General features: G+C 42.8%; 1 protein-coding gene across 2 annotated transcripts in view; it reads left to right on the forward strand.

The window, feature by feature from the left end:
* ip6k2b (inositol hexakisphosphate kinase 2b) overlaps nt 1-12,614 on the forward strand; it is a 45,244-nt gene extending 32,630 nt beyond the window's left edge. The window contains exons 1-5 of one of the 2 annotated variants that reach the window (XM_037768515.1): nt 6,086-6,694; nt 9,363-9,594; nt 9,699-9,865; nt 10,016-10,191; nt 10,875-12,614. In XM_037768515.1, coding sequence (XP_037624443.1) covers nt 6,481-6,694; nt 9,363-9,594; nt 9,699-9,865; nt 10,016-10,191; nt 10,875-11,492 — 1,407 coding nt within the window. In that variant the 5' untranslated portion in view covers nt 6,086-6,480 and the 3' untranslated portion in view covers nt 11,493-12,614. Of the gene's footprint in view, nt 1-6,085; nt 6,695-9,362; nt 9,595-9,698; nt 9,866-10,015; nt 10,192-10,874 lie in introns of those variants that run through there. The other variant, XM_037768524.1, reaches the window with a different exon arrangement.
* The last annotated feature ends 3,516 nt before the right edge of the window (nt 12,615-16,130 follow it).

A 16,130-nucleotide genomic window follows, 5' to 3' on the forward strand; every position in this document is an offset into this window, starting at 1 on the left:
GGTCGTGTAAAAATATGCTGCAATCGACCACCCAAACCCGACCCGCAAACTGTAAACTTTATGCATTAGTCTATAGTAGCACAATTGTCAGGACTGAGGTCTGAGATAAGGACAGAGACAAGCGTACTCGGGTGCCGTGGCTCACGTTGTGTGTGCCCGTGTGCAACGTTATCTCACAGACATACAGTATGTGAAATGACCCTGACCTCTTGACTGATTACGGAATGTGTTAAAATAACGTGCCGCCACCACGGCTGATGTGTGTGTGTGTTTGAGAAACGGAGAGGGGAAGAGAAGGTGGACTATAGCACGCAATTGTAAGTTATTAATAACCTACTCGGAACGCTGCATTGTCATTTTTTGACCCGCCCTCCCGAACCCACGATACTTTCTAGTAGGCTCACCCAAACCCGGTCAGCCCGCGCATCATTAGGGAGTATCAATTCGAAACCTTGGCACTTTGTAAATTTGAATAGCCGTGAACTTGTTTTTGGGTGTTGTCCGTGTTTCGTCTTTGAGCTTTGACCATTTCACAGTGTGTTTTCAGTTCATGAAAGTGAATTATAACATTTGGTCACCCAAAAAATGTCTTGTTCAGCATTCGGTTGTACTAAAAGACCCTCTAAGGAGTCACAGTTAACATGAATTACGGACACACCTTGCTAACCGAGCTAGCTAGCTAGCCAGCGTTAGCTGGAAACTTAGCATATGCTATGCTAACGGTACCTGGCCTCGCCAGGCCTCACTCCTCTCCAGCTCCACCCTCTCGTCCAAATATGGTCACTTCTGGCTTCAAAAAAACAAGATGGCGACAGTCAAAATGCCAAACTCAAGGCTTCAAAACGATAGTCCACAAACCAATGGGTGATGTCACGGTGGCTATGTCCACTTCTTTTATACAGTCTATGGTTTTATCCATAAAGTCTCTCTTGTGAAACCGAAAAATACTGATTGAAGACCCTTCTGATAAAGCATAAATCTCACCTTTGTGTCGTTTGTCGAAGTCTGATTTCGAGTGTAGAATGGACTCATTGTTGCCCGTTGTGGTCGTTGGGGAAAAAAACAGCATCTACAATTGCAGTTCTCACCAACCGTCAAGTAGAAGGTGTTTTTGGCCTCGGGGCAGTAAAGAACTCATTACAGCTTGATGCACCACAATGAGGCAAACAAGACAATAGGAAACTTACTTTGACAAATGAAACTGAAGTGTTTTTATTAGAGGTTTTTTCAAACAGCATTTTTCAGTTTTACATGGAAAAAAGACTTCAAGGATGAAGACTTTAGCAAATCATGTCTGGTTAACTTAAAGAAAATAGATAGATAGGTATAGAGACAGTCACCCATGTGTGTGAGACCATACTATATTTAGAATAATCCACCAGGCAAACTGGGCCAAACTCCAGACAGAGCGAGATGGGTCACGCTCTCTAAATCACACTATCAAATACAGTGGCATGTTTTTTTCTGTACCAATGCAAATTTATGTAACACCAAATAAATACAGAGTCAGAAAGGGCTTGATTTGGTCAGATAATTATGGAATCATCCCTGTATTGGTTACACCTTTGCAATGTTGTATGACTCTGATCATAAAGGTGTTTCGATCATATACTGTCCAGAGTTTTGTCAGCAGTATTTGATATCGGTCAGATAAGGCACGATCAATAAATGGCAGCAACTTTTCCTTTCCCGATACCGATTCAAACACGTCATCTGATACCGAGTACCAATCACATAACAACGCGCTCTTTTCCCCAGATTTAAAATCTTTATTCACTGTGTAGAACTCATTTTCATGAGGCTAGGAATTGCTGTAGCTCTAAAAACTGAGTCGGAGTGATCAGGATCACTTATCAAAAACTGTATTTAATGGCCAGTAATAAGGTCAGTATCTGAGACGATACCGATTGTCTGGTGTACTGGATTTAAAAGAATCAAAAAATTATTTTCATTTGCATTTGTACAAGGCTGAATTTCTAGACTTCTGCTGCATCTCTGGTGGGTGTAGTTTACAATGACTCCTGTGTTTGCTGTAGAAGGCCACGCATTATACAATGTGCACGGAGGAGGCTGTTGGACGTTGCATCACTGCCCTGTTTCATAGCTGGATTGAGGGCCCTGTGGCGCAGCCTGGATCTATTGTCCTGGGGTACGGACCCGTGACATGAGAGGGGAAGCCGTGCTAAGCTGACATAACACTGACGCATCAGCAAGGCCACGGTGACCAGGCTAGAAAGTCGGCAACTCACACACATGAACACACACATTCTCGTATCCTTCATACTGTATAATGGGAATTGTAGAGTCACAGTTTGTCCGAAGAAACAATGTTGAAGACTTCAATGCTTTATTTCAGTTTCAAGATTCGTAGCATTATGATAGCGTCTAAATAAAATTTTCTGTGGTGAAGATAATATTTCAAATTAGAGGGCTTCTTTCTATTTGACTGAGCGTCCTGGACGTTGCAAAGTTTAGAGCACAGACTCACAAACACCACACTACGTCCCGCCCATCGGTGTGTGATACCAACACACAAGGCACCCTTTAGCATTGGTTTGAAACACATCGGGCTTTCCATTAACTACAATGTTAACCCATCCATGGCAACAGTTAACGCTCAGAGAAAGTGCTGTGGTGACGTAGTTTAAGGAGCGAAAGAGACACACAGTGTGGGCGGGAGGGGTGGTGTAATGCCCAACAACACTGGCGTACATCCGAGAGACCGCTGTTAAAATCATCTTTTCGTTCACGTCTCGTGTTCACAATGTAAAGTCACATTTTCACTTTATAAGTGTAGTAATGTTAAACCCAACCATGTTGTTTTTTTTTCCTGAACCTAACTAAGTGGGTTTGTTGTCTAAACCTAAGCAAGTGTTTTTGTTTAATTCACAACGTTAAGCACATGTTTACTGCGACCGAAAAGTGACGCCAAGGGGTCAGACAAAGCGTCAGCATATGACGAGTTTGGATGAGAACGTGTTGGAAACGCACACGTTCATCCCCAACCCTAGTGTTGAGGCCCACTCTACACCTTTGCAATCACACAAGTAAATCCTTCACACGGTAACACGACACGGCCACGGTTTTCTTTCCCGAAAAATGGACTGGCGCGATTAAGTCAGTATTGTTCTGTTGATCCTGGGATCAGGACGACTGGGAAGCCCAGAGTGTACCTCCTAACACACACACACACTCCCTCTCTTCTCTGTTTTTGTTCTCATCCACATTTCACACCAAACCACCAGGGAGTCCCTACCTGTGTGACCAGTGGAAACAGAAGAGTGGGTGCCCTGTTAGAGTGCTGATCATTTAATCCTCTCCCTGCCTGGGTCTGGGATCCTTTTTTCCCATTTGTAATCCCAGTGCAGAACTGGAACATCAGAGATTAGTGCGTGATTAGGCTGTAACCTTCCAGAGACCTGAGCTTGCCTACAGTACCTCAGCTTTGTCTGGTCTAGCACACCAGTCAGACTCATTAGGTCGTCTGCCACTCACAAAGACATTTCATGTTTGGCCTGTACAGTAGCAGCGCCTAGGAATTCAGTTATCTACGACTGGGATGTATGTGGTGTTACATATTCTTATGTATTGATGATGCACTGTCAAGATAGGAAAACTGTTTTAACAGTGCTCTTCTTTGTTTGTGTTTAGTATTGCACACCTCAATAGAATATCTTAAAGGGCAACTCTGGTGTTTTTCAACCTTGACCCTATTTCCCATGTTGTTGTCAGATACTTACAGTAATCTGTCAGTGGCAAAAACAAGCCCTTTTAGTTAGGGCTGCACCATTATGGCCAAAATGATAATCACGATTATTTTTGATCAATATTGAGATCATGATTATTTATCACGACTATTCATTGATTTTAGGGACAAAATATTTTATTGCAATTCCACATTTAAATAAACAGAGCGCTGCTTTCACTTCCATGTTGTGCTTCATTCCAACCATCAAAAATTTTAAATGTTATCCTTATGTTATCCTAATGTCATCTATATTTGCATAAAAACACCCAATTCAAATGATTGGGAAATTAATTATTGTATTTCTATTTAAATATTTGTAGTAGTTATTAGTAGTTCTAATTAGATATTGTAAGATGCTTAGAGCTAGTGTTAGGAAGTTAAATGGGTCATAATTCCCTCCCTTATATCTATTTTATATTGCTATGAAAACATCTACTTCAAACAACTGGATTTATTCACGTTCCTCACCAAAAACTACATTTTACAAGATTACATTTGAACACATCATGATAGCTTTATAATTTAACATCGCCGAATACACATTTTCACTGAGCAGAGCTTGAACACATCATAATGTGCGCCAGTCTGTGATTACTCTGAACAGCATAATGGTAATGAATTACAATAATAAGTGTCTAATTAAGTTAGTTGTTCCAAATGTTTTAAAGTTGTTCCTCTACGGCTTATTATTATTATTTCGGCAGCTGTGACAAATTGCAGTTTTATGTCTTCTTCACTCACGCTGAAGAACTTCCACACCAACAACATGTTGTGTGTGTGACATTACTGACTGTGCCGCTGTGTGCCGATGTAAAACCATCATGTGCAACACCACTGGCAATGACATGTATTAGTCCGTCAAATACATGCAAGTGCACATTCCAGTAGAATACCTTGAAGCTACTATGTAGGATTGTGCCGGCTGATACCTATTGTTAACTTCCTTTCACTCCTGTGTAATGTTGATCTATTTTACAAAGAATTTCTTCCCGCCAGAAACGCATGAACATGCCTCTTGGCTGCAGAAAAATTTAATTGTTGTTGCGAGCCGCACTTCGCCGCTGTCTAGTGTGAATTCTGTGTTACTTTTTGATTTTTGAAATGTCAATCCATGAAGATTTAATATTAGTAAAAATTTCCCAGAGCCTAGAAAAGCTATTTTAGGTGTCATCTCAAATGTATAGGCTATGGGTGGGGTCAGGCAAAGAGACAGTGGGCTGAACAACCAGGAAGTTTTTGGCATATTCTTTGGGCGATAGCTTTCACTGGAATTATCTTGGATTAATACAGTACCATAGATGAATGCTTCAAACTCATGGATGTCCCAACTGGACTTCCTGGACCATATGCCATTTTTTCACAACTACCTGAAGCAACATGGTCACACTATTACACGTAATGTTTAGCTGTAAAATGAGGACGTTTGTGACTCGGCAGCCATATTGAGATCAGATAAGGAAACACCAAGCACCACCCACCAGCCGGAGCAAACTTGCTCATTGTACAGCTAAACAGTGCAATACAAGATGTTTCTGAAAACATTTGAAGAGAGAAATAGGCATTACAGTAACAGAATATCGATTCATATTTGATCAGCGCTGCCTAGTTTGACCGTTTGATCGGAGTTCACGAGTGATTGACAGCTGCTCAGAGACGGCAGGCTCCAGCTCGGCTCTAAATGGTTGTTTACCACTTGTCTGTGAAATCTTGCAGAGCACAGGAGGACACAGAGGCCCATTTTTTTTTCTTTCAGATTACCTGTCACATGCACTACTGTCAGGATATAGTGACCATTTTATGAAAAATATGTTGTTGTTTTTCAAAATCATATTTGCTCCAATTCTACCCACTGCTGCTTTAAATTGACTTGACATCCACTACAAGTAAAGATGTAACGTTACTTGTAGTGGATGTCAAGTCAATTGCCATGCAATCACACCCTTCAGGTTTACCCTGCTTATTGCTGAGACATGAAATGTGTAAAACGAAAAAGAAATGGCTTGTGTAGTTTCGATTTCCCTCTTTGCCATTTTAAATCCCCCTGCAGCTTTGCTTCCACAAATATGGTGCGAGAATAAGGTGAAACTTAAAATGCAACCTGCAGCATGTGTGCAAAATAACAGGAACGATGTCAAGTACATTGAGAAAAAAAAAAACAGTGTTTTGTTTTTGTGTCGAGTATTTTTCCTGTCCTCCCCTCCCCCCCTTGTTTTCTCTCCTTCCTCTTTGTTTGCTCGATGTGCTGCTTGATCCTTTTCCTCGGTTTGCCTTGTCTCCTCCCAGCGACAAGCTGCTGCTCTCTGATTGGCTGGCTGTGAGGATGGGGGCGTGGCCTACTGGCTGTTTTTCTATCTGGAGGATCAACTGTAACGTCAGTTTCACCAACGACGACGAACAACGAGCACTTACCGTCACTTGAAAAACGTCTTTAAATCGCATTAAAATAGCTTTAAAACGGCACAAGTATCGTTACAAACACGGAGATTAATCCAACCCAGCCGGAGGAGTTTCATAATTTAAGAAAAAGGAAGGAAAAGAAAGGGAATAAGGGTGTTTTTTGGTCGTCCTTCCTGTTCAGCCCTTTGTGTGTTTTCTTCCACCGAGCGAGGCGACCCAGTAGCGCCCCCAGCCGGAGAGCAGCGTCGAGGATAGGGAGCCACAGGAGCGGCCGAGTCTCTCTCCTCTCGACCGTCGTGGGTCCCCCCAGCTCACTAATCAGATGCGGAGTGAGGATGAGTCCCGCTCTGGAAGCCCTCATGCAGGCGGACGGGACTCCTTACCCCGGAAAAGGGGTAATGCTTGAGCCCTTCGTGCACCAGGTGGGAGGCCACTCCTGTGTGCTGCGATTTGGGGAACAAACAATATGCAAACCCCTGATCCCCAGAGAGCACCAGTTCTACAAGAGCCTCCCTCCAGAGATGAGGAAGTTCACCCCTCAGTATAAAGGTAAGACCACCTCCAAATCTGCAGGAAGTGTCAAGCTGTATTAAGCTTTTTCCTTATATCTCTCATTTTGATATTGCATTGCAAACAGTCCCACTTGTTCAGATTGCAAGGATATTATTTTGCTTTTCCTTGTCTCTGTGCGTGCAATATATATAATGCATTTAATATTGCATTGCAAAAAAGTCCCATTTGTTCAGATTGCAAGGATATTATTTTTGCTATTAGGCTTTTTTCCGTATCTCTGTGTGTGCAATATATATAATGCATTTAATATTGCATTGCAAAAAAGTCCCATTTGTTCAGATTGCAAGGATATTATTTTTGCTATTAGGCTTTTTTCCGTATCTCTGTGTGTGCAATATATATATATATAATGCATTTAATATTGCATTGCAAAAAAGTCTGTTCAGATTGCAAGGATATTAATTAGCTTTTCCTTATCTCTGTGTGTGCAATATATATATAATGCATTTAATATTGCATTGCAAAAAAGTCTGTTCAGATTGCAAGGATGTTATTTTGCTGTGGGTACAGTACATAGGGCTTAAAGAACATGGTGTACACAACAACACACTGCAATATGTATTATTTTTTATCTTTATAAATAGATGGATTTCTGTTTTTAAATGGTCACATAATATGACTTGTGTACAGTCTCACGGTGGAGCAATTGGTAGGCAGTTTTCTGCATGGAGGGAGGGGGGTTAGTAGCATCCAGGCTGAGGGGCCTGACTAGGACGAGCCCCCCAGAGAGAGGTCTTTTCAAGTACTGTGCCTGGCTTTTAAGACTGCTTTGGTTTCAGGATGAGCTATAGAGTTCCACTGGGATCAAAAATAAATGGCATACATCACCGGTGGAGTAATTCACAAGTCACTTGAGGAGATTTACAGGTCTGGTTTCAGGTCCGTCACAGAAACATGGACGCAAATACACATTTTCACTTACACACACACACACACGGGATTGGAATATAGTGTTCCTCTGGTTGCGTCCAGGTCCACGGTGTCTCACAGTTCCACCCACAGACAATGACACCTGGTACATGCTGATACTTAAAGGTGGTCATATGACAGAGCCAAGACACACACTGGTACCTGACTCCTCAGTAATGCAGCGTGGGACTATAAAAAGACCCAGGATGGAGGAGTGTCCATCTACATTTACTGTAAAGCATGTAGAGGATTTTAATTCCAAGATACAGGCATGAAAGTCAGCTTGGACCACCAGAACTTTTGAACCTAATAAAACAATTGATAATGATCTGCACCGCTGTTGAACCCCTGCTATTATATAACAGCCAATCAGGCTATAAAACTCTTAATAGATGCACCTATTTCACTAATTTATGAGCCATTGTGAATTAAGTCGGAGTGACTCATAAGTTCCCACACTCACTGAGGTGGTGTGATGACAGTGCAGCTCTGAGTGGACTGCACAGTCCATAAGGACAGATTCAAGAGGCGGGGCCTCCTGCAGGATGGTGATGTCAGTGGGCATGACATCAGCCAGCCAGGCCTCGGGCTGCGGAAGAAACGTGGATGCTGGGTCCTCAGGCCTGTCGTTTAACATGCAAAAATGCATTTTTAAGCTTTGGCTCTGTTTGGACATGTTGTTCTCAGAGTATTTCTTATTCTCTGTTACTCAGTGGCTGTTTTGTAATGTGACTACTGCTCGTGTTGTTGGATGCAAAGTGTGTCCACTCGGACGTTGCCTCCTTATCTCGGCCACTTTCTCTCCCCCATCAGTTTCGGCCACATCCATCCCTCCTTCCTGTCTGTGGTTTATCTCTATCAGCCGCTGCAGCTGTGATGTTTATTCTCAGTGCGACACCTCCCCCACGCCGCACAAGGACGTGTGACACACACAGGCCTTTTTAGGAGCTTGTACAAGGGGGCAAAGGGGTCTGCTGGGTGCCTGTTTGTGGATCGTGTTATAAATTAGCATAAAGGTAGACTGTGTTTATCATTAAGAGGATTCTAGAAACATCAGCCCTTAAACCCTCTCTGGTTATGTTTTTGAGTTTGTAAAACTGTGTTCTATACTCACCTTTAAACCGAAAACATCTTCAAATGTTCTTGTTTCGTTTAAGGCCTGTATTATGAACTGTGTACACAGACTCATTGTAACTGAATCATGGTGTGAATCATGATGATAAATGTCATCAAGCAGCAGCCCTTCTCTGTTGCTTATTTAGCTGTTGTTTGATGTATGTTTCTGTATGTGGAAAGAGAGAACTGTACTTCATTTTCTCATGTCATTGCAGCCTGCTCTAAACTCTGTATCATGAGTTATTGTGTGTGTTTCATGAGGATGTTTGGTAATTGCTTAATAAATATCCCGCTCAGTTGGACACATTTCAGCCTTCTGTGGTATTTTGTCTCTTGTTTCCTGAATAATGAGTCATATAAACAGTTTGCTCTTCATATACATGTTAATGTCATATTTTCCACTTCCATCTTTCTGTCACATATGTGATGATCTCAACTTCCATATAACATGTCTATGTGTGGAGATGTGAACATGCAAATGGTTGTATGAATGTGTCAATATCTTGTGTTTAAAAAAAGATTTGGTAAGGTATTAATTATTATAAATGACCATAATAGAATTGACATAAGAGCTAATACTCATAACCACTCTCTGGTGCTCCTTCTCACCCTCTCTCAGGTGTCGTATCGGTCAGTTTTGAAGACGACGAGGAAGGGAACCTGTGCCTCATCGCCTACCCCCTCCACACCGAATCAGGCGACCTGGAAAACAAAGATCCCTCAGCGGACTGTGAGCCCAAGAGCAAGATGCTGAAGTTGAGCAACAAGAAGCAGTCTTCGTTGCTTCTGGAGAACGACAACTTCAGCAAAGACCGAGCTCGACACAGCCGGAAAGAAGACAAGATCATGAGGTGAGGATGCTTGCAGTAACACCTTGATGCTTTCATAAACGACAAGACACCTCATGTTCTGTAACACCAAAGCTGACATCTTTTCTGTGTTGTCACTTTTGCAGTTATAATCGTGATGAGATGCCGCAGCAGCAGCAGGCAGAGGTTCTCTACTTCAGCCTGGAAAAAGGCAACGTTGTGCCACAGATCAAACACAACCCCTGGAGTCTCAAATGTCACCAGCAGCACCTACAAAGGATGAAGGAGAATGCAAAGCACCGCAACCAATACAGTATCCTTTCATGACTGAACAGCTGTTTCTGGGTGTCTCTCTGTGCAATGACGTAGACAGACGGGTCTTATTTGTTAATATAAGCACGTATACACTCTCTTGAGTTTATAGGTCTTTTGTTGTTGTGTGATCCTTGACCGCCTTTCTCAGAATTTATTCTTTTGGAGAACCTGACGTGGCGCTACAGAGTACCATGTGTCTTAGACTTGAAGATGGGAACTCGCCAGCATGGAGATGATGCATCAGAGGAGAAGAAAGCCCATCAGATTCGCAAGTGTCAACAGAGCACATCTGCATCTATTGGAGTGCGACTTTGTGGCATGCAGGTACAGTAATGATGCAACACAACTCCTTTTGAATTAAAGCTTCAGTGGGTAGAAATGCAGAAAATATGATTTTTAAAAAAGTTATTTTTATAAAACGGTCACTATATCCTGACAGGAGTGCATAAGATAGTAGTGAAAAGAAAAAAAAACACGCGCCTCTGGTGTCCTCCGGTGCTCCTAACGGCATCTGCAGGATTTCACAGACCGGAGGAAAACAACCAATCAGAGCCGAGCTGGAGTCGATTATGAATCAAAATTCTGTTACTGTAATGCCTATTTCTTGCCTCAAATGTTTTCAGAAACATCTTGTAGTGTACTGTTTAGCTGTAAAATAAGAAAGTTTGTAACCTGGCAGCCATGTTGAGATCAGTTGAAGAAATACCAAGCACCGCCCACCAGCCAAAGCACAGCCAATAGGAACGCTCTCTCTCTCTGAAATGACCTGTGATTGGCCAAAGTCTCCCGTCACAAGCTAGATTTTTTAAAGCCTGAAAACAGAGCCATATAGAGGTGCAGAAGTCTCGTTATCTCTCAGAACACTTGAATTACAATATGCTGAAAGGTTATTGTGTAATTTTTTCCCAATGATGCCAAAAAAAAATTCTGCCTACTGAAGCTTTACATTTTTTTTCGTATTGGTTACATGTGGAACTGTAGTGCTCATGTTTCTGTGTGACCTGCAGGTCTACCAGTCAGACTCCGGCCAGCTGATGTTCATGAATAAGTACCACGGCCGTAAGCTGACCCTCGCAGGCTTCAAGGAGGCGCTCTACCAGTTCTTCCACAACGGGCGTCGCTTGCGGCGAGAGCTGCTGTCCCCAGTGCTGCGCAGACTCCGGGAAATGCAAGCTGCCCTGGAAGCCTGCGAGTCCTACCGCTTCTACTCCAGCTCCTTACTCATCATCTATGACGGAGACCCTCCCAGGAATCGTAGTAGACCCAGACACCGTGGTGGGGAAGAAGGCGATGAGGATGAGCCATCTGATGAAGAAGAAGAAGAGGAGGAAGACGACGAGGAGGAAGAGGAAGGGGCCTTTGGTTTTCCTCGTTCCTCCTCAGCGGGCGGCAGCGCCGGTGTGGCCGGAGGGAGCAGCAACACTGGCAGCAGTCGATCCTCCCACAGCACAGGAGAGGCCAGCAGCCCAGAGGTGGACGTGCGCATGATTGACTTTGCTCACACCACCTGTCGGCACTACGGAGAGGACAGCGTGGTGCACGAAGGCCAGGACAGCGGATTCATTTTCGGCCTTCAGAACCTGATCACCATCATCTCCCAGCTGGAGGATCACAGCACAGACTGAGGCTGGCCTGAAGCCAACACGGTTTAAATTTCAAGCACGGGAAGAGCTCATTGAGCTGAAACCCTGCTACTCCAAGGTGCATCGCCCTTACGCCTTTATGGGGTCTGACCCTCCTCTGCTTGGAGGGAACCTCAGACACCTAGGGGTCAGGGGAGAGTCCGTGTGGTCGTCCCTGCGCTCTCCCTCACCTGCCAGAGGACAGGGCTGCCTGTGCCCTTACTTGCACTTTTCTCTTTCTGGGACTGCTCCTTTTCTTTGTCATACATGGTAGGAGAGATGTTGTATGAGACGGCGGTCTCTCAACACACACAGGGACTCCTGTAGCATCCTAGGACTCTCCCCTCCCCCTCTCCTCCTCTGGTACAGACAAGTTTCTTTATTGTTAAGTTCTCTCTGAGAGAGAAAGAGCGAGGCAGAGATAACTGAAGTGTAGTTCTAGGAGCCTGACGTGGTGCTTTACCTGTGATCAGTTCTTTTTTGGGATGAAGTTTGGACTGCCGGTCCCCCACAGCACAGTACATCATTAGTGGGGAAGTTGACTGTACAAGCTGACCTTGGCTGGCTAGGTCAGTAGCCTTGTAGCAAACGACAACTTAAGCTTCTGAGAAGGACATTTTGTGTTTATATTGGTGTCTCTGAAGACCTTCGCAACAAACATGGTTTGTGTTGTCCACCGGGCACTCGGATTTACACTTTTTTTGGTGGAAGAACAAGATGATTTAGGTCTAGAAGAAGGGATTTGCCTTTTTTCAACCGTTGCTCTCCCCTGTACTTTTTTTTTTGCCCATAAGCGAAAGACTTTTTGAAAAGGGTAACATCCTTGTTTTGTCACTGTCTTTGTTCTCGTCTGATTTTTCTCCTCTTCATTCCTGAAACTTTGACTAAACAAAGAGAATATATTGATTTAAAAACACTAGCTACAAAGACTATAAAGAGACTATTTATTTGAAAGGATTGTTTAAAAACTAAAAAAAAAAAAAATGGAAACAGCTACATTCCATATTACCACTCTATCTGTTCTGACTTTGATTTATTTTATTATTGCAGGAGCCGATTTGTTTCTTGTATACCTGTGTGTTAACAGTGTCTTGAAAAATAAAGGCATTCATTTGTGGTAAAATCTACTGTCTATATTGTGTTCATTTACTCACTTAGCATATTTAACTTACTTACTATTTAATTTTAGTGTTAATGGAGACATTATTGACTTACAGTATCTACTATGGAATCATTTTTAACTCGCCCAGAAAAACAGAAACAGTGGTCCAAGCATCTGATTTTTAATAACGTTGAATGCTGATTAAGTTTTAGTGAACTAGAGTCGTGTGAATCATCTTTACATCAGTTTATTGTATTGCTTCACCTGGCAGAAGAAAACTCACTACATGCACAACAGAGAGGAAAAATGTTTGTGTGCTTGCTTTTAAATCATGAAATTTGTTATTTTCTTAGGAGAGACAAAACCGCTGTGTGGGTTTGGCTGAGAAATGTGATATGATGTTGTTTGAGGTTGATGGATGTGATCTAGGTCAGTGACATTTGACACTGCTGTGGTTGAATATTTCTCAAGCAACCTAAATAAAACTATTTGGTTCTGAGGTGATGCTAGTATTAAAGGTATATGTAACAATTTCCCTAAAAAGCGATGTATAAAATGTATAAAATAGTCCCTCAATCATCACTAGAAGTGTGTGTTGGTGTTTCTGCTTCTAGGGCGTCTGCAAACAGCCTTTAGGGCCCCACGTGGGGGTGTAACCCCCAGCCAATAACAGCACACAGGGTGTGCAGCCCGTTCAGGTTGGTCAAATACCGCCGCTTTGTCACGCCTCTCAGCTTCTGACCAAGGCCCAAGTTATTGACTATACATCGATGGGCACAAGATGCTTTTGCGGCCGTATTTGACCCATGAGAACGGGTTTGTTACATCACTGTAAGTTCCCCTGTTCCTCTGTCTCTCCTCTGCTGTGTGCAGTGGCTGAGACCAGAGAGGACAGCCTGCCTTTCAGCTGCATTCATTCAAAATCCGTCAGTTCGGCACCTTTCTGCAGAGTTGTGTGAAGTTAGTTGTGTGTTTATTTGTGTTTGAAAATGTAACCACCGTGAAACAATAAAAAAATAAAGTTTTATTTCTCTGATTCGCTGCTTTGTTCTCACTAACGCCCCTCTCTCTCCCCGTTCACTCAATAGCTCGCTCGACCATCGCTGCTCTCTCTCCCTCTCATGCTAGTTAAGCTGAGGATGAGGGGTCAACTTTGAATGCGCTGTGATTACAAACACCAACATTAAATCCTGATGGGCAAAGTTGGCACCTTAGTAGCCTCTGCCATCAGTGTATGAATGTGTGTGTGAATGGGTGAATACTGACATGTAGTGTAAAATGCTTTGAGTGGTCGGAAGACTAGAAAAGCGCTATATAAGTCCAAGTCCATCCATTTACCATTTAAAACATCAGGACCTGTTTGCTTCTTCTGTTTGTGATTTACATAATATAGACTAAATCCAACAGGCTTCAGAGTTTTCCTTTGTTTGCACAAATATGCTCGAGACGGCGTAAAAACAAAGACTGCAAACCTCACGTTGCATGCGTCATCACAGCCACAGAGTTCATTATTAAGCAGTTAAGTTGAGGTTTTTCACCTTATTACCATTCGGCGCCGACATCGCCGACTGATCTGCACTGGGCTTCGGATTATACACTTCAAAAACTTCCAGTAGAGCTGTAATGCTAAGCAGGAAGCATTGCAAGGTGTTAAGAGAAACCTCAGATGACCACTATTTGTTTAACGTACCGTATGCCCACTGAACCTCCTAGTGGAAATAAGTAATCGGCTTTACAGCACCGGAAAACCCTCTGAGCTAAGGAGGGTAAGTTCGCGGAAACACTGGCTGCGTGGAAAGTATGCCTTGAATGCTGCTCCATATGAAGGGTGGGGACACTTAATGGTACTGGTGACATTTCTAAAGGCCAAGGTGATGATGTGGAGACAGTGGCAGAAACATATTTTCAACCCTGAACAATCGAGTGGCATGTGAAACGGGTGGAGTATGTAAATATACGCTGTATTTGTTCAATGAGACTTGTAATCCATGTTAGCAAACAAGACATACTGGTCCGTCTGCCAAATGATGCCCAGTAAATAAACTGCAGGCCCTCAGGAGCATCGCGCAGCACTCTCCTGCCACCGCTCATCATCATCATCATCAGATCCACAGTTCACTTAGCTGGAACAGACTGACTCAGAGCCTTGGGATGACCCACATACCCATGCTTTGTGTGCAATGCACAAGATTATTCATGCATATATCCCCCCAAAATATAATTAACGAAAAATGCAGTATCAAACATGGGTGGAACTTATCTGTTATTTGAGCGTGAAATCAATCAAATCCAGTTATGGCTGCACAGTTTGACATGTGTGAAGCTTTATGTCACTCAATCTGTTTTCCCGTCGGTCTTCCCGGGACGTCGGGGGGGTTTGATGCAGCGAACATCATCAAAGGAAAGCGAAGAGATGATAGACATGAGACATGAGATGAGAGGGATTATCATTTCCTCTTTTTTAGATCTAAAAATATAGCCGAACTTCCCCAGCTCATCTGCTGCCTGCATCAAAAACAGATTGAGCTGAATATGTTTTTCTCCCATATGGTTTTAATGTTGAAGCACAAAAATATATTCTTGTTTTTTTGCCTTTTATTAGTGGGCTCATTTGTCTGTGTTGTGTCTGTGCTGTATGCATGTGGGTGGTGCTGGTGTAGGACACAGACAGTTGCCTTGGTGACTGAACTGACTTTTTGTGACAGTGAAACATCACCATGGCAACAGCACCGGTATTTTTAGCAGTTCTGCACCACAAAATGCCGGGGTGGGTGGCTTGGCCTCATTGCTCATATACGGGAAAAAGATGTTTACATAACCTGAATAAATGACACCTGGCATAGATTTGAATTTAAGCTAATGTCATGCTGTGAAAGAGTAAAAATTAGCACTGTCAATCTTACTGGCATGATTTTTTATCTGTTCAAAATGTACATTAAAGGGAGATTTGTCAAGTATCTAATACTCTTATCAACATGGGAGTGGGCAAATATTCTTGCTTTATGCAAATGTATGTATATATTTATTATTGGAAATCATTTAACAACACAAAACAATGACAAATATAGTCCAGAAACCCTCACAGGTACTGCATTTAGCATAAAAAATATGCTCAAATCATAACATGGCAAACTGCAGCCCAACAGGCAACAACAGCTGTCAGTGTGTCAGTGTGCTGACTTGACTATGACTTGCCCCAAACTGCATGTGATTATCATAAAGTGGGCATGTCTGTAAAGGGGAGACTCGTGGGTACCCATAGAACCCATTTGCATGGACATGCCAGTTTTTCCTCACCATGAGTTAGCGCAAGTTTGGAGCATTTTTTAGCCTCCTACGTGACAAGCTAGTATGATGGTTGGTACCAATGGATTCCTTAGATTTAGTAGTTTCATATGATGCCAGTATCTTCACTCTAGCTTTCAAACTGAGCCCGCTATAACCTGAATCGCAGGTTGCGTTAATATGTTAAAGAAATTAGTGCCGTTAAAACGGATTTGCGTTAACACATTATCGTTACATTATCAGCCCTAGTGAAA

Source organism: Sebastes umbrosus, chromosome 1 (assembly GCF_015220745.1).
Source record: "Sebastes umbrosus isolate fSebUmb1 chromosome 1, fSebUmb1.pri, whole genome shotgun sequence".
Classification (NCBI taxonomy): Eukaryota; Metazoa; Chordata; class Actinopteri; order Perciformes; family Sebastidae; genus Sebastes; species Sebastes umbrosus.